We start from the raw sequence: 18,528 nt of genomic DNA, 5'->3' as shown, positions 1-18,528 counted from the left end.
AAAACGAAAATAAAGGAACTTCTGTATCCAGTTGGTGACAAAACAACAGAGAGATGAACGTCTAGTGACTTTAGAACACAACAATTTGACCCTACACACCACTACTATATTGTTGATGGTGATGTTGCAATTGTTATTCTGAGCCTGTTGCATATTTAGTAGGGGATAAAACAAAAGCAAAGGAGTACTTACGTTGATGTCAAGGACTGGGATTTTCAGAGGGAGTGAAGGAGATACAGATCTAAGGTTGATTATCTTAGTAAAAACCCCATAGCTTTGAACTTGAATTGGGAGCGTCACACTATATTTTACCTTTGCAAAAAAGCAAACATTTCCTAGCTCTGTCCACTGAAAAGGTCTGAAACAAAGACTGACTTTGTTGCCATCAGCACTCCTTAAGCCCACATCATAGTCTCTAAATCACTTCCAACTGAATGAACTAGGGTTCGTTGGGGAAATATCTGATTCTGGGTCTGGGGCAGCAAACGTATGAGATGAACCTGGCACATTCTGATACACCAGAAAGCGCAGGCGTTACCAAAGACATTACCTAGTAAGGTCGTGTCAGCGGGAGTCAACCAGAAAAAGCTCTCACTGGCCACAAATGGGATAATTTACCCTCCGATAAGGGTAATGACTGCAGCAGATCCAAGCACATCGAATGTTTAAATCCATGTACTGGGGGGAGCCTGGCTGGCCCAGTCGGTAGAGCATGCGAATCTTGATCTCAGCGTTGTAAGTTCGAGACCCACACTGGTATAAAGATTCCTTAAAGTAATAAAATAAAACCTCAAAAGAATAAATCCATTTACCAGGGTTTTGAAACATTCTTATCTTAAAATAGTGTCGAGACACCTGGCTGACTCAGTTGGTACAGCATGTTACTCTTGATCTTGGGGTCGTGAGTTCAAGTCCCACATTGGACATAGAGTTCACTTTTTTAAAAAGCGTAAAATTTACATCATAAAAGTTGCAGGAGTAATATGCAGAGCTCCCATAGACCCTTTGCCCAGATTCCCCAATTGTTAACATTCCGAATCCTTTATTTTTATTTAAAAAATTTTTTTAAATCTTTAGGTAGGCTCCACACCCAATGTAAGGCTCGAACTCACAATCCCAAGACCAAGAGTCACTACAAGTTCTATGGATGGAGCCAGCCACGCACCCCGAATCCTTTATTTTTTTAAATATTTTCTTTATTAAGTTTATTATTATTTTTTAATAACCTCTACCCCCAACGTGGGGCTTGAACTCATGACTCCAAGATCAAGAGTTCCATGCTCTGCAGACCGAGCCAGCCTGGCACCTCTTCAGTATATATTTTTCTTTCTTTTTTTTTTTCCAGTGTATATTTTTCAAGTATAAGCACACTCTTCCACATAATCACAGTACCACCTTCAAAATCAGGAAATTAATATTGATTCAATATTACGATGTAATTCCCAAATCCCATTTAAAGTGTCCAATAAAGTCCTTTAAAACTCCAGCATCCATTCCAGATCACACTTTATATTTTCCTACCCCCAGTGTTGTTCATGCTGCAATAGTTCTTCAATCTTTTTTTTTTCAAGATTTTATTTATTTTTCAGAGGGAGAGAGAGAGCACAAGCAGGGGGAGCGGCAGGCAGAGCAGGCAGAGGGAGAAGCAGGCTCCCCACTGAGCAAGCAGCCCGATGCAGGACTTGATCCCACAACCCTGGGATCATGACCTGAGCCGAAGGCAGACGCTTAACCGACTGAGCCACCCAGGCATTCCTAGTTCTTTAATCTTTACTAGTCTTTCATGACCTTGATACTTTTTTTTTTTTTTTAAGATTTTTATTTATTTATGTGACAGAGAGACAGCCAGTGAGAGAGGGAACACAGCAGGGGAGTGGGAAAGAAAGAAGCAGGCTCCCAGCGGAGGAGCCTGATGTGGGACTCGATCCCGGAATGCAGGGATCATGCCCTGAGCCGAAGGCAGACGCTTAACGACTGCGCTACCCAGGCGCCCCCGTGACCTTGATACTTTTGAAGCGTATGAGCCAGTTATTTCGTAGAAAGTTCCTCAATTTGGGTTTGTCTAATGTTTTGTCAGGATTTGTGCTGGAACTGCAGAAGCAATTAACTGTTCTCAGGGCATAAGTCGGGAAGCAGAGAATGTTGATTTCTTCTGTTACTGAGTACGCTAGCCTGGTTAAAACAGCGTCTGCCAGGTCTCCAGCCTGAGGTAGTATGTTGCACTTGTCAATAGTAGCTTTATGGGAAAATACTTTGAAATTAATTGAAATCTGGTTCCTCAACAAATCTTCACATACTAGATTAACCATTGATGACACTGGACTGAATCAATGTGTTTTTTTTTTTTTGTTTTTTTTTTTTTAATTTTGTTGTTGTGATGGTTTACTTACAAGAATTCTGGAGGAGGGTGGCTGCTGGTCTTGGCTTGGTCGAATGATAACTCTGAGAGTCTTTTGGCCTTTTTCTCACGGTAGCGAGATGGCTGCTGTGGTTCCAGGTATCATATCCTCAACCAAGGTAGGAAGAAGGGAGTGGCGTGAAGGTGTTAGCCATGCCTTTTTTTTTTTAAATCAGATAATGGTTGCCAAATGATGATATTTTTTCCTTATATACTGGCTCAACAAAATGTTCCAAAGTGGCTTTTTCTTGTATTTTTACCTGCCCCAGCTCTGAAAGCAACCATTTCTCCAAGAAGCCCCGGTTCCCCATTAAAAACCAAGATCTGGGTGCTAGGTGTGCTCACAGCTATCGTGTTATCAATTCCTACTTTTCTCATTGTAATACGTATGTATGTATGTACCTATATATAGACATTCATCTACGTATCTATCATCTATCTGTCCATCTATCCATCCATCCATCTTTAAAACCGTGAGTGCACAGCAATACCCTCAATTCTAATCCAACACCAAAGTTTATCCCAGACACTTCACACGTTCCTAACTTCCTTCCCTGACTCTTGTGATCCCAAATGCATTTACTCATTTTTCACTCCCCCACCCCATGTGAAACCTAACTCCTAGATACACTAGTCAAGACTCAGTCCTGGACATACACCTCCTACCCAATTCCACTCCCATTGGGCACACTGGTTGAAAGCTTGGCCCCAACGAAGGAGCTAAATACATGCATTTTAACTAAAAAAAAATAATCAGTCACTTTTGAAGCCTTCTTGGGAACCAACTCAAAATCTTGAAAAGTATGAAATTTGGAAATTGACAAGAAAGGAAAGAATTATGTATTTACGCTGATCTTACAATCTGTACCTCAGGGTAACCACATAGGTGAAGGGAAACTTCTCTATAGATGTATTCCAGAAATAAATGCAGAAGGCTAGGTTTTGAATACAACCACTTTGTAACCCCTAATGGATTGTGAGTCTCGGTGATGCTTTGCAGCAGCTACAAACATCACAAAAAAGAGACACACTGGGGCGCCTGGGTGGCGCAGTCGTTAAGCGTCTGCCTTCGGCTCAGGGCGTGATCCTGGTGTTCTGGGATCGAGCTCCTCATCAGGCTCTTCCACTAGGAGCCTGCTTCTTCCTCTCCCACTCCCCCTGCTTGTGTTCCCTCTCTCGCTGGCTGTCTCTGTCTAATAAATAAATAAATAAATAAATCTTAAAAAAAAAAAAAAGAGACACACTGACATCATCTTTCTCCTGGTGCGTGCACACACCGCCTACGGAGTGCTCAGCCCTGCATCTGATCAACCTCTAGGTCTAACTATTCATTTACGGAAAATGCAGGGGACAAAGGCACATGGGAAATAACACCATAGGTCTACAGAGACAAAAAGCAGATTGGTGGTTGCCAGGGACTAGAGAAGGGGAAATGGGGAGGAACTGCTTAATGGATATGAGGTTTCTTTTGGGAGTGGTGAAAAAAATTCTGAATTACAGTGTGATGTTTGCACAACCTTGTGCATACACTAAAAACCACTGGATGTACATTTTAAAATGAATGGAGTGCCTGGGTGGCTCAGTCAGTTGGGCATCTGGCTTCGGCTCAGGTCATAATCCAGGGGTCCTGGGATCCAGCCCTGTGTGGGGCTCCGTGCTCAGCAGGAAGCCTGCTTCTCCCACTCCCTCTGCCTGCTGCTCCCCCTGCTTGTGCCCTCTCTCTCTCTCTGTGTCAAATCAATAAATAAAATCTTAAAAAAAAATTTAGAGGGGGGAATAAGTCCAGGATTTGCACACAGGAAGAGAATGGGGTGAAACCAGATTGGTTGAAGTTGGGTAGTGGGCTTATGGGAGTTAGACTATTCTCTCCACGTTTTTAAAGATTTTGATAGAGTGAGAGAGCAGAGAGCATGCGCGTGCGCCCATGTGAGAGAGAGAGCATAAGCTGGGGGGAGGGGCAGGAGAGGGTGAGGGAGAAGCAGACACCCTGCTGAGCAGGGGGTCTGACATGGAACCCTGGGATCATGACCTGAGCCGAAGGCAGACACTTAACTGCCTGAGCCACTCAAGCGCCCCATTCTCTCCACTTTTATTTTTCTTTATTTTTATTTTTTAGAAGATTTTACTTATTTGTGAGAGGGAAAGAAAGAGAGTACAAGCAGGAGAAGCAGACTCCCAGCTGAGCAAGGAGCCCCGTGCAGGACTCGATCCCAGGAGCCTGTGATCATGACCTGAGCTGAAGGCAGACACTTAACTGACTGAGCTACCCAGGCGTCCCCTCTCTCCACTTTTTTTTTTTTTAAGATTTTATTTATTTATTTATTTATTTGACAGAGAGACAGCCAGCCAGAGAGGGAACACAAGCAGGGGGAGCGGGAGAGGAAGAAGCAGGCGTCCAACAGAGGAGCCTGATGTGGGGCTCGATCCCATAACGCCGGGATCACGCCCTGAGCCGAAGGCAGACGCTTAATGACTGTGCTACTCAGGAGCCCCCCCCACTTTTAAATGTCATTATTTAGGTTAACACAGTTTGTGGAAAAATTAAACATAGAGTTACCCTATGACCCAGCGATTCCATTTCTGGCTATCTACCCAAAAGAACAGAAAGCAGGGACCTGAACACCTATCTGTACACCCGCGTTCATAGCAGCATGACCCACAATGGCCAACACGTAGAAGCAACCCAAATATCTATCAGTGGATGAATGGGTAAACAAGAAGTGGAAATCCATACAATGGATGATTATTCAGCCTTTATTAGAAAGGAAATTCTAACACCTGCTACAACACGGATAAACCTTGAAGACATTGTACTAAGTGAAATAAGCCAGTCACAAAAGCACATATACTGCATGATTCCACTTATAGGAGGTTCCTGGAGGAGTCAAATTCACAGACAGGAAGTAGATGGTGGGAGCCAGGCGCTGGGGGAGACGGTGTTTCACGGGGACAGAGTCTCAGTTTTCCAAGATGAAGAGTTCTGGAGACTGATGGTGGGGATCGTTGCTCAACACTGAATGTACTTAATGCCACTGGGCTGTACACTGAAAAATGGTCCAGATGGCCAATTTAATGTTGTGAATTTTACCATTAAAAAAAAAAAAGACTTAAGAACAGTGCCTGGCACTGAGTGAACACGCTTGGCTTGTTACATCACTGACATCAGAGTAACTGAAACGGCATCGCTGGACTGTGACCCCAAGGGGACAGTGTTGCCTTAGTCCTGTTCCCTGGTATGTGCCTCGGGCCTGGCCAATCCAACGGAGGCTCAGGAAAGATCTGATCTTTGGACTGACACCTCCCAGGGTGCCTCATACTTCATCCAGCCTGCCTGAAGCCTCTGCCCACCTTCTGCTCCCCCCCCCCCCTGCCCAAATCTAGATTCAGCACCCCCAGCATCTGAGTGAATGGCCCCTGGAGTGTGTGTGTGTGTGTGTGTGTGTGTGTGTGGTGTGGTCCCACTGGGTCCCCCGCTGACCTGTCCCTGGCCTTGGCTTAGGATGCCCCCTGGCCTGGAGCACACACCCTGGCTCAATCCAACTCCCCTACAGAAACAGCCCCCTGGGCTCAGGACTCTTCTGGAAAGACTGCCTGGATTTGCCCAGCTCTCCAGGCAGGGCAGCCGAAGCCTGAAATTGGGAGAGAATAGACCCCTGTCTCTGGTGGCTCTTCTGGGGTCAAGGGCATAAGTGGCTTCAGCCAGAGGGTAGAACTTCTAGAACAGCTGCAGGCACTCAGGTGAGAGAGGACACACTGGGTCACACGGTCAGGGCAGGGATGGGGGTGGGGGGATCCACACAGGTGGGGCGGGGTGGAGGGGCAGAGGGGAGCAGCGGGGAATAGCAACACTACCTCCATAGTTGCAAATGGCCCTCAGGCCAGCTCTGCCCACACCGACAAGGGGAGAAGCTGGATCCTGGGGAGACGCAGAACAACTCTGTCTGCTTCCCCCGGTCACCAGTGTCCTCCCATTGGACCCTCCTTAAAGGGCAGCCTGGGATGGGGAAAGCTGGGGTGGCGCTGGCATCACCAACATCCCCTGGTGGAGCCCCTCTTGCCTGTCCTTGCCAGGACCCCAGGGCAGGAGGCGGCCGTGGGCAGCAGACAGAAGCGAGGACAGTCCAACCCCAGGGCTGGGAATAGGGAGCAGTGGGCACAGCTCAGGCCCTGCCAGGAGGCACCATCAGCTCCTGGGCCGGAAAGAGGTTGAATACATCCCCCAGCCACAGGGGCAGCTTGGAGAAGGCACCCACCCCTCCCCCACAGGCCAAGGCCCCTGTGGTCAGTTCGTGGGCCTCTGCACTGTCCTAGGTGGCACTTGGACTTGGTCTTCTAGCTCCCTGCGGGGCTGAGCCAGGCCGATGCAGCCTGCAGCGGGACGTGTGCCTCGGGGAGCCCTGGCCCAGGCGTGGCCGCCTGGAGGAGAGAATGAAGACAAAGGCGCAGCGGCAGGTTTCTGTACAGGAAGTCGGATTATACATTTTAGTAACGGGCGGAAGAAATGAGGCATTGGGGCAACAGTGCGGGGGCCACAGGGAGAATAAGAGATCGAGAGCTGGGGTTTGGCGTCAATCTTACAAAGTGTATAAAGAATCTGTGTTTCTCTACAATAACAAAAAAACCAAAGGCTACAAGAGCGGTTGTATATACAAAACACGGAGATATTGCTTCACTTGCAACAGGTTCCTGACCAGACGGGAGACAAGACAGAGAGGGGCACAAGGAGGGGCTGGAGAGCGCGCTGCGTGCAAAAGGAGGGTGAGGGGGGAGAGGGGTCTTCTCCCAGCATAAATCTACAGGCAGGAGCTGGAGCCGCGCACGCACGGGAGAGGTCGAAGGCGTGTGCCAGTGCTGGCTGTGCGTGGGGAGCAGGGGAGCCGAGAGCCATGAGTGTCCGCCTGCCCCGGCCCCCTGGCGCCTTGCTCTTCGAGCTGACGCTCGGAAGGGGGTTCTGGGTGGGGGTCGGGGGACCAGTTGGGCCAACTGGCCACAGAGGGAGGGAGGCGACCGCTCCCTGGAGTCTGCCGTGGAAAACTGGAGAAGCCTGCTCGGCGTGCCCCTCCTCCTTGCCTCTGGCCGACCCGGTCCATCCTGCCACCCTCCCTGGCCCGCCGAGATGCACACTGGGGCCCGAGAAGAGCAGGTGCGGCGACCCGGGCGGTTGGCTTTCCTCGAGCGGGACAGCAGGTGCCACTCGACTCCTGTTCTTCCTGGGCCCCGGCCAGCCATGCGGAGCTCGATGGGAGGGCAGGAGCCAGGCACCGAGGGACGGAGAGGACGGGGCAGGGGCGCGCAGTGCGGTGAGGGGCGGGTGGAGGATGAGGACGCGCAAGCGCACGGGCGCTCGGGCGGGGCGGGGGCGGTCACAGGTTCTGGCAGCACTGCAGCTTGTTGGGTTTCTGTCCGTCGGTGGTGGGCGGCACGCTGATGTCCACCACGTTGTTGCCGGGGGACTCGTCGTGGGCTGCGCGGTCGGCGATCTGCTTCTGTGACACGATGCGGTAGATCTCTGCAGGTGGGGGAATGCGGGGTGACCCATCTGGACCTCACGCCCTCAGGGGAGCACCCCCAGGGCAGAGTCCAAGACCCCTCTCAATTACCCTCCCGCCCCGTGCCCCGGGTGCCCCCCCTCCCATCACGTCGGGGGGAACGAGGGCAGGGGCTGGGCTCCTGGAGGCTCCCACCCGGTCACCGAAAGCTGGCTGGGTGCTCAGCAAGGCCGGGATCTGTGTCTGGTCACAGAGGTACCCCCAGCCCGGCCTCTTCTCCTGTAAGATCAGAGGCCCCTCCTTCTCAGAATAAACGCCCAGGGGCCCTATGCCCCCGCGGCTGACAGAGCTGGCTGTTCTCAGGTGGGGCCACGGCAGAGGGCCCCGCAGAAGCTGGGTGGAGGGGGTCTCTATGTCCTCAGGATCTGGCCTGATCCCACGAAGCACGCCATGTGTGTGCTCATGTCCAAACCGGCTTGCGGGTTTCAAGAATAACAGTTCAGGGGCTGGGCTCTGGAGCAGGCCGGGGGGGGGGGGGGGGGGGCGGGGCTGGTGCCCTTTCCAGGCCCACCCACAGTGGGCATGCTGGGGTTACCATGGCCCCAGCCAGGCCCTGTGCCCACCTGTGAGGATGTTCTTGAAAGCTTCCTCGACGTTGGTGGAATCCAAGGCTGAGGTCTCAATGAAAGACAAGTTGTTCTTTTCTGGAACAGAACGAATATTGCCCAGGTGAGTGGGCGGCGGGGGGGGGGGGGCAGGGGTACCCTGCATCCTCCCAGGGGCCCTGCTTGCCTGGCCCAAGAAATGAATGATGGGGGCCAAAGAGACAGGAGTGAGATGCCCACACCTCAGGCCAGGGGCACAAACAGGGAAGATGGCAGGGATCTGGGGCAGGGGAGAGCTGCCTGCCTTCCACATGTTTCTCCAATGCCTCAGTCACAGTCCAACTTTCAGGAATGTGGCCCCTAGTGACACCCGTGCCGCCCCCCCCACACCTGCTCTGGCCCGGCACGACTCACCTGCAAAGGCACGAGCCTCGTCAGTGGGCACGGCCCGCAGGTGGCGCAGGTCACTCTTGTTGCCCACCAGCATGATGACGATGTTGCTGTCGGCGTGGTCCCGCAGCTCCTTCAGCCAGCGCTCCACGTTCTCGTAGGTCAGGTGCTTGGCGATGTCATACACGAGCAGCGCGCCCACTGCGCCGCGGTAGTACCTAGGGGGGCAGCGCGTAAGCCCACTTCCAGGGCCCTCCTCCGTGGGCAGCAGCTCCTTGGCCCCCCACAGGGCAGGAGGCACAGAGCCCGCCTGAGGGGTGGCCACTGTGGCCTCAAGGGAGGGGGGTGTGCCCTCAAGTTCTGGCTCTGCTCCCCAGGTTCAGCTCAGGAATATGGGGCCAGAGGAAGGAGTTCGGGACCTGGAGTCAGAAGACCCTCACGGGGTCAGAAGACCATCAGGGGTCAGTCACAAAAGGGAAGAGAAAAGGGCCGCTGCTGAGCAAAAGCTCTGATGCCCACCGTGGCTTGGCCAGTCTGACCACCAAGGAGACTGACGGACACCCATCCACCCTGAGGGATCAGGGACATGAGAAGGTGACCAGGCCTCAGTGGAGGGAGTCCTGAGGGCGCAAGTGAATGACAGGAAATGGCGAGACACTGGGAGGGTCTAGGAAGAGGCAGCCCCAGTGGGTCCTGGTGGTGGGGGATCACAGGGAGGCGAGGGATGCCAGGCCTATGTGGGAGGACAGGACGAGGGTGGGACAGGATCTGAGCTGAAGCACAGAGGGAAGCTGAGGGAAGACAGGCAGGGCAGGCGAGGAGGCAGGACTGGGGAGTGGGGAGAGGGGCCCAAGCCAGTGCAGGGTAACAACCCTCAGGTGCAGCCAGCATCTGGTGAAACCACAGTGCCTCAAGGGACTCCAGGGCTCAGAGGGACCATAGGACATGCCTACCCTAGCCAGGGTCACAGTGTGGCCGAGACTGGGCACTCGTCTTCCCAATGGTCCCATGGCTCCTGGGGGTCTTGTACTTCCACCCTGGGCCCCCCACTCTCAGGTGTCTTTCCCCTTCTCCTGCCCCACTCCTACCCATCCTTCAGGGCCCACCAGCCCCACACTCATGGCTTCCTGCATCACCCCAGCCCTGTCACTCACGCGGAGGTGATGGCGCGGTAGCGCTCCTGACCGGCGGTGTCCCAGATCTGCGCCTTGATGGTCTTGCCGTCCACCTGGATGCTGCGGGTGGCAAACTCCACGCCGATGGTGCTCTTGCTCTCCAGGTTGAACTCGTTGCGGGTGAAGCGTGATAGCAGGTTGCTCTTCCCCACGCCCGAGTCCCCAATGAGCACCACTTTGGGGGCAGGAGGGAGACAGGTGAGACTCTGCAAGCCAGCCTCCCCAAGCCAAGGCCCATACACCACCCACATCCACCTGCAGGACCGTCAGCGGCACCCTGGGTGCTGCACAAACTTGAAAGGCAACGTCAGAGCAGTCGGAGCTGTCCTGGAGCCCGAGGCACCACACTTCCTGGTGCAGAAGCAAACTGAGGCTCAGGGCTTCCTGAAACACAGCCACCATGGACAGCGCAACACCCCTGGTGTCTTTGGGTCTTTCTGCCCCAACTGCAATATATGGACCGACATCCCGGCAGGTAGGCAGAGTGGGGATCCATCAATCCCTGAACCTCCCCTGCAGCCTGACAGCCAAGAAAGCTTCAGGGCTGGGCAACCTTGGACGAATCACTTAACCTCTCTGGGCTCCCTTTTCTGCAAGAGGGGGACTCGAGGAGAAAAAGGCAGGATCAGAACTGCACTAGCATCTAGCATGCTAAGGCAGGCAGAGGAGCAGCTCTTACTAGGTTCTTATCTACAAGGGTCTGTCTCTGGAGCTCTAAGTCACAGGAAATGAGAAGCCTCACCCCCACGCCCACCCACTGCTTCCTCATGGAGAGCTGCCGTAAGCAAACCCACATTCAGCCCCGGCATCGTCAGAGCTGGCTCATGCCGAACAGGAATGTGCCCTCTAGATGCAGCTGTGAAGGCACAGAGCCTGCCACCCCGACGCCCCCAGAGTCAGCCCTTCCTGCAGAGACATCCAGAGCACGAGTCCTCCTGAGCAGGGCAGAGCAGGCCCCTCCAGTCTTTCCCTGTATCCCTCTCTTTATCAAGTCTCCTGCCCTGGACAGAGGGGCATTGCCTCCAGAGGCCAAGGCGCCCCAGGCTCTGTGGTAGGGCCGCGTGAGATGGTCCAGGAGGGGTGTGAGCCCAGGAGGCTGTCCTTAGACCCAGGGCACACTGGAGTCTCACGTCTGTGCATGCACAGTGTGTGAGCCGCACATGCACGCGTGGGTACGTGTGCAGCACAGAAGAAACAACATGTGGCTGTGTGACTGACCAGACACCCCAGGCGGAAACCACATGGACCCCCACGTGTGGACCTTGGGCTCTGGCACCCAACGGTGGGTCTGTCTAGTGGAAAGCCAAAGGGGTTGTAGGTTTGGTCACCCACAGCCCCAGTTAAGTTTTTCCTCCATGGAAAGTTGTATATGTGCATGGCCAAATTCCCACGGCTTCTGACCACCTTCACTACCCCCACCCCTGTCCACACCGCACCACTCCCCGCGTCCTTGTGGTTACTCGCATAGCCAACCACCAGGCTGTTTTCCTGGAGGCCACCAGAGGGCGCCTGTGGGCACCTGAATGGTTCCCACTACTCCTCCAGGGCTCCCACCTCCCAGAGGGAAAGTCCAAATCTTCCCTGAGGCCCATAGAGCCTTGCACCGCCTGCCCCACGCCCTCCCTGCCCTCCCCTCCTCCCTCTCGCACTCTGCTCCAGCCACAGGGGCCTCCTCGCTGGGACTCGGAGATAGACAGGGGCGTAGTGCGCTTCGCCTGGACCATTCCTCCCCAGGTATCCGCCTGGTGCCTGCCCTCACCTCCTCAGCGTGGTCCCTCAGGTGACACTCGATTGAGGAAGCAGGCCCTTGCTGCCACCCTCTTAAAAGCCCACTCCCCTCCCCGCCGGCCTTTCTTGCGCAGCTCCCCCACTCACGCTCTTGCCAGCCCTCACTTATTTGTTTGTTGCCATTTGGTCATAAGGGGGGCTTCTCAGGCAGTCTGAGTTCCTGCTGTGTCCCCAGGACCTGGTGCAGTGCCCAGCACCCAGGAAGCACCCGATCAATGTCTGCTGGATGAACGAATGGCCAAAGTGACTGGCCCACAGCCACCTCCACACCTGGAAGACGCCCAGGTTACCAACCTCAGGCCACAGGGGCGGAGGAGGCAGGCAAGGCAGCCCCCAGAATACTAAGAACAAGAAGAATGTTTAATGAGGCTGTCCTACGAAAGCCCTCGATGTGCACCACCTCATGGAAGTCTCGCGTAACCTTTACAGGTTAGGAAGCAGAACGCTGAGCCCAAGGCACTATGAGCCCGTGCCTGTTTGCAGGCCCGCTCCTACCTCCCAACCCGGCTCACCGGACAGTGACTTGCCCAGGGCCGCCTGGCTGGAAAGTGGTCCACCAGGATTTGAACCCATGTCTTCTGCATCCAGGGCTGAGCTCAGGGATCTGGGTCCAGCCTCCTCCCCTCCCACCATCTGGGGCATCCCGACCGTCAGAGTAGCTGGCAAACTCCAGCTCATCCTTCAAAACCCCTCAAGTCAGGCCTCTCCTCTCCCCTCAAACCACGAGTGGCCTGGCCTCCATGACCTGGGAAAACAAGGCCGGTGTTCTCTTGTGACACTGTAGGTGCCCAACGGAAGACTGCGAGCTGACATTGGAGAAAGGTGGGAAGAGGTGGAGACGGACATGGGCCTGCGGCTCTCAATCATGCTGTGGGGTCCACCACTCACACCCCCAACCCCTCACCTCCTTCCCACGTGGCCAGAGGGACCTGGCCAAGGCTGGAGAGGCTGGCTTACAATTCTTGCGCCCTCAGGAACTGAACAGGAAATGAGCAGGAGGGTCCCTTCTGGGCCCTGCCCTGTATCACCAGCCCTATCCCGTACCTCCCTTCCCAGCTTTGGCCCCATCAACTCTGGCCTGGCCTAGCCAATCATCTCCTCAGCACCTCCGGCCAGGCCCAGCCCTAAAGGCTTTGTGATCGCAGTCTCAGGGCCATCCCAGGGGCAAATGTTCATGTTATCCTTCCCCTTTTACAGTTGGGGACATTCAACCCAGAGTGACCAAGTTCCTGGGCCAGGGTCACCCAGTGAGAAAGTGGAGGCTAGAGCAAGATGAGAGCCCCCCGGCCACTGCCCAGATGAACGGCGGGAAGGCCAGGCTGTTGGGACAGCCCCTGGCGCATGGTGCCTGATGCAGGGAGGTGGCCAGTGGGGCAGCGGCCAGGCTGGCCCCATGTGCAGGCTAGGGATGAGAACAGCATTGTCCAAGGCACAAGTGATCTGTTGTCTTGGGGAAATAAAGGGCCCTTGAGGACACAGCCCCTAGAATTTCCACAGAAGTCGGTGGCATCACTGGCTGGGAAACGGCCCCCCCCCCCCCGGGCATGCCACTTGGCTGGCAGAGCAGGCAAGCCCAGTTGGCAAAAACAAAGAGCTGGCACCTCTTTGAAGCCCTGGGTCCTCTGACCTGCCCCAAGACAGTGTGGCACCCCTGGGGCCCATACGCTGACGCTCAGGTGGACTGTGGCCATTTGGGGGGGGGGCTGGCTCCCCTACTCCAGGCAGAGCAGGCCCCTGCTTCTCCTCCAGGAAGCCGGCCCTGACCATCCCAGGCCCCAGACACTGGCACCTGGGGGCCATCCCGCCTCAGTTATATCCAGGGAATCAGAGCAGAAGAGAGATAGAGGCCCAAAGGCAGGGCACAGGCAAAGCTACCAGGGGACAATGGGGGAAGATGGTGCGCTCAGGTCCTTCCCGGTGGCTCTGGCGGGGGCCCTGCCCAAGCTGGAGAGCAAGGAGGCTGCCTCAGGAGCACTCAGCAGAGGAAGGTGAGCACTGGGGCTGGCCTGGCCTGTTCCCTGGGTGCTGGCTGCTACTCTCTCCTCGCCCCCTTTCCCAAAAGGACTTACAGATGGCAGGGGTGGACAAAGCCCAGGGGACAAGGTCCTGGGCTACCACAGCAGCTTCCCACTTCGACCCACATCCTCAGAGGCCAGGTGAGTGGCCGGGGGGCTCTAGGACCGCTCTTGGTGGCCCTTGGGGACCTAGCTGCTCCCACTGTGGATCCTGATCCCGCAGCCTGGTCAAGCCAAGAGAGGTCAGGGGTGCTCCCAGGGGCGGATCTGCAGGCTGGGAAAATGGCCCATGGCTGACAGGCTAAAACATTAGCAGGCTGAACATGAGACCTATAATTAGGTACAAATAAACAACTTTACTCCTGGGGGAGGGGGAGAATGTGGGGAAAACACCCAGGGGGATCTGTTGGCCTTAGTCTGGGGAGGTCAGGGGAGCCAACGTGTGATGTGGCTGCCAAAATAGCCAAGGCGGTGGTCGGAGGGCTAAATGGGGCAGTCAGTGTCCCAAGTGTGGCCCCTCTGTGCCAACGGTAGGGCCAGAAGGTGACCAAAGCCTGGGGGAGGCTGAGCACAGGGCTGGGGGCAGGAGGATCGCTGCCCCTCCCCTCCTGAAGGGCCCCTCGGACCAGGTGACAGGGCCGGGGAGCTCTGAGGTAAGGAAGCTGGCCCCTGTCAACCCTCCTGATGCAGTCGTGTCCTGGAACACCTCCAATGCCCAGACCTGACCCTCTGCAGGCCACGGGGTCTCAGGAGGGTCCAGGGAACAGTATATTCATGCTTCTGTCTAACGCAGTCTACCCGTGGCAAGTGGTGTGACAGTAGTGGCTTGCCCACCTGCTGGCTTCTTTCCTTCCTTCTTTACGTGCCAGACCCAAATAGTTTCCTTTTCCCATTGGAGTGAAAAACTGAGTGGATTTCAAGAGAAATATGCAGAGATAACAGGGAGACCTCCAACAAGACATACGTGTGAACGTGAGGTCTCAGATGCCTGCAGTTTGGGAAATACTGACCTTGTGGGTTTGACTTTCACTTCTAACCCTGCGTGAGCAGGGCACCTGCTGACTCAGAAAAGGAGGCTATCCGGGGAGGGCAGCGGGGCAGGCGGCCCCCACTGGCACCCCCGCCCTGTGCCAGTTGCCGCCGAAGCCAGATCTGGGCTTCCAGGAAGCAGACTCTGGAGATGAGTCCCGGGAAGCACACAGCCGCTCCATTGCCCCTGACCCAGTAACTGGACTTCTGGGAACATACTTCAAGGAAATAACCCAAAGGGCAAAAGATGACTAGTGCAAACCCTCGAGCTGGGTTATTTATAACAGCAAGCGGCTGAAAATAACAAGCGGGCAATGGCCCCAGAAACCTGGAGATGACGACTGGGGTTAAGGCCCCCTGCCCTGGCAGTCCACATTCGGGTGCCCAACCAGGACCTGGGGAGCAGTGGCCTCAGGGCCCCAGCAGCAGCAGGATGGAGTCCCATCCACCTGTGGCCAGTCCCTGAAGCCCTGACAGAAGAGCTTCCCCTACCTCTAACGTAAGACCCCAGGGCGCAGTCAGCACCGGGGCCTTGGCTTGGTAACTGCTGACCACACAGCGTTCCCTGCCAGTGACTTATGAGCCTGCACACAGCTCTCCAGGGCCACGGTACATGTGACAACTCTGGTCTCTGTATGGGCACTCCCCCTGCCCAGAAGCCTTTCACCACATGGACATCCCAGGTAGGGAGCACTCCACCCCGCTCTCCACATCCCCAAAGTCCCCAGGCTTCCGGCCCCAACATGTGGGATGATACCACAGACATAATGGTCAATGATGGGCACAGACCACACTCCCAGCAACAGCCAGGCTTCCCCAACAAGGGGACGATGCAAGCCGCTGGTGTGGGAGGCAGACCCTCGCATGGCAGGCAGCAGGACAAAGGTGCCTCATGCAGCCCCAGGGTTAGCTATCAAGGGCAACCACTGTCAGCCAGGGAGCCCAGAACAGACAGCCCAGGACCTGGCCAAAGCCCAGGTTGGCAGAGAAGGCACTGTGAACCCAGTGACTCTTTTTTTTTTCTTTTTTAAGATTTTATTTTTAAGTTATCTCTACACCCAAAGTGGGGCTCAAATTTACAACCCAGAAATCAAGAGTTACATGCTCTACCAGCTGAGCCAGCCTGCATCCCCGAAAGTCAGTGACTCTTAAGTCAATCCACAACCCCAATGAAGTGGAGGGAGTCTCCCCAGCTTGAGCTGCAGGGTGAGGAAGCCAGGCCAGCAGTGACTGCCTGACCTGCCAAGGCCATACTTGAGGCTTCTAGAGCCCTCTGTCCCTTGAACAGAGACATCCTCCAGCAGGTTGGCCAAAGGCCAGCCCATCAGTGCGCATGTGTTGGGGGAGGTGGTCTGACAGGCTTAGTCCCACATACACTCCTTAGGTGGTAAAGCCCACAGCTGACCTGGGTTCAAATCCTGCTCCAACATTTTTCAAATATGCCCTGTTTCTCTGGGTCTCAGTTTCCAGGTCCACAGAGAGAGGCTGGATACTACCCACGACCTCACAGGGTTGCGGTGAGCATTTCAATGAATTCGCGGGCGTGAAGAGCTCAGAGAAGAGCTGGTACTTGGGTAATTCTATTAAGAGTTCTAAGAGTTCAAAGATAATTGTTACCGTTAATCACCAAGCCTGGGTCCAGCACACACAGTCCCCCCACCAGGTGCCCCTTCCACGAAATTCTGGGTCAGCACCCCAATCCAGGGACCCCCACCACACACCTCAATCCCTCTCGTCCAGTCCCTTCCCGGGCACCGGGCCCAGACAAGCTGCCGCCAATCAGGACCGGCTCCTCCCACTCCGTGAGAGCACCACCCCCACTTGCCCAGTCCCCGCCCACTTCTTGGACACGCCCACCATGCCCTAGCCCCGCCTCTAGCGGCCCCGCCCCCACCATGAATGGAGCTTTCCACCGAGCCCAGCCCGCCAAAAGCTCAGGAGGCCCCGCCCCCAAAGGCCACGCCCCTAACGGCCTCTCCCACCGCTTGGGGCCCCACCCCCTCCGGGCCCCGGCCCCGCCTCGGCGCATCCAGGGCCCCCAGGCCTCTCTGGGCCGTCCGCTCCGCACGGCCGCGCACTCCAGCTCGTAGCTGACCGAGCCCAAACTGCCCCGGCCTTCCCCGCTGCCTAACCCGCCGGCCCCCAAGTCCCGGGCTCCGGCCTGGGCCTAGCGGACCCGAGCGCAGCCTCAACCCGCCTGCCTGCTGCCTCCCCGCCGTCCCCTCGCCCGTCTCTGTCCCACAGACCGCACCTTTGAATAGGTAGTCGTACTCGTCGTCCCGGGTCCCCATTGTCCTGGCGCTTCCGGCGGGATCGGCGACTCCGCAGCCCCACCACAAACACCCGACGGGGGCGGAGCCGGCGCCGCGCAGAGCGGCGGCTCGATGACCAATCAGAAGCGGGTGGCGTAGCGACCGGCACCCAGGGCAGCCAGTCACAGGCGGAAGCAGAGCCTCAAGGGTGGGCACCGCCTGGGATCCACCCTCCTCGCCTTCGGTCTCCTGGAGAAAGGCGGAAGGAATGCGGACCTTTCTGAAGTGACGGCCACATCAGCCTATCAGAGGTGGGCTCTGGAAGGCGGGGCGGAAGACTGTGAGAATGAAACAGATTGATGGAGCGAGGAACCAATGAGAGGCTTGGTTCAGACTGTCCTGGAGTACCAGAGGACCTGTCCGGGAAGGGAAATGGGGCTACGTCCAGGTGATGTTACGCTAGTTAACGTCCCGATGACGTCATAGGTCAATGCGCGCTGCTCTGCTCCTCCCGCACACCCGCACCCCGTTTCCCTTCTCTCTCCTCCCTCCCCAGTAAATGACCGTTTCTGGGCCTCTGAGCGGGTTTTGTTTTGTTTTGTTTTGTTTTTTCCACCGAGGGGTTCCCTCTCCGCTCTTGGTTGGGTTTCCACCATTATGTTTGTGAATTATTAAGGAACCCCTCTACCTCGGTTTCCTCCGCTACATGACGGGAGAAACTCACTTCGTGGAATCTTTTGAGGATAACTAGATATCACCCTAAAGACATACAAAATCAACCATCCACTTTCTGTCATTGAGTCTTTAACAAATATTTATAAAATCCTTCCCAGACATCAGACTGTCTCCAACATGAATTGATCTCCCCTTCTTACCCTGGCCCTGTTTTATTCCACTTTTCTGCCCCAGAGGATTTATCATACCCGACATTAGACTATGTATTTCTGGGACCCTTGATCTCGGGGTCCTGAGTTCGGGCCCCATTTGGGCATAGAGCTTTTTTTTTTTTTTTTTTTTTTTTTTTTTTTTAGAGTGTATTTCTTTCTTGATCCATTAATCTCTGTAGTCCCCTGCCAACAGAACATCAGCCCCATGAAGGCAAGGACCCTGTCACTGCTGGGGCTGTGTCCCTAATGGTCAGTAAATATTTGATCAGTGATGAATAATGTAACCAGAGAGCTCTGTGGTAGTTATTTTGCTATAATTATAATTATTATAATTGCCTCGTAGATCTCATCCCTGCATTGTCCAACAGGCATCCCAGACACTAATTTGGCCTCTTTACCCATATCCACTCCTGTGACTCTGTGTCCCCCACGCCACCCCCCACCTCCATTCCCCTCCCCTGCCTAACTCACAGCCAAAGGTCATGGATTCTTCTCTCCTC

The 18,528-nt window shown here is 55.1% G+C and overlaps 1 protein-coding gene across 1 annotated transcript; it reads right to left on the bottom strand.

Annotated features, from left to right (window-relative positions):
• Positions 1-5,138: 5,138 nt before the first annotated feature.
• On the bottom strand, positions 5,139-17,355 carry RAB11B (RAB11B, member RAS oncogene family). The gene is made up of 5 exons (XM_045774333.2): positions 17,141-17,355; positions 10,037-10,232; positions 8,907-9,100; positions 8,511-8,591; positions 5,139-7,907 (listed from the first exon to the last, which is right to left on the bottom strand). Exons 1-5 carry the CDS (start codon positions 17,178-17,180, stop codon positions 7,762-7,764), a joined length of 657 nt encoding a protein of 218 aa, XP_045630289.1. The 5' UTR covers positions 17,181-17,355; the 3' UTR covers positions 5,139-7,761.
• Positions 17,356-18,528: the final 1,173 nt, after the last annotated feature.

The sequence above is a fragment of the Ursus americanus genome, chromosome 14 (assembly GCF_024610735.1).
Source record: "Ursus americanus isolate L20-20 chromosome 14, mUrsAme1.1.p, whole genome shotgun sequence".
NCBI classification, from domain to species: domain Eukaryota; kingdom Metazoa; phylum Chordata; class Mammalia; order Carnivora; family Ursidae; genus Ursus; species Ursus americanus.
The sequence above is the reverse complement of the archived record's forward strand: the minus strand, read 5'-3'. Positions and strand labels throughout refer to the sequence as shown.

Coding starts and splice junctions, on each gene's coding strand:
- RAB11B (XM_045774333.2), bottom strand. CDS start 17,180: ATGGGGACCCGGGACGACGAGTACGACTACCTATTCAAAG. Junction 10,233..17,140: donor GTACGACTACCTATTCAAAG/GTGCGGTCTGTG, acceptor CTGCCCCCAAAG/TGGTGCTCATTGGGGACTCG. Junction 8,592..8,906: donor CGAGGCTCGTGCCTTTGCAG/GTGAGTCGTGCC, acceptor GTTCTGTTCCAG/AAAAGAACAACTTGTCTTTC.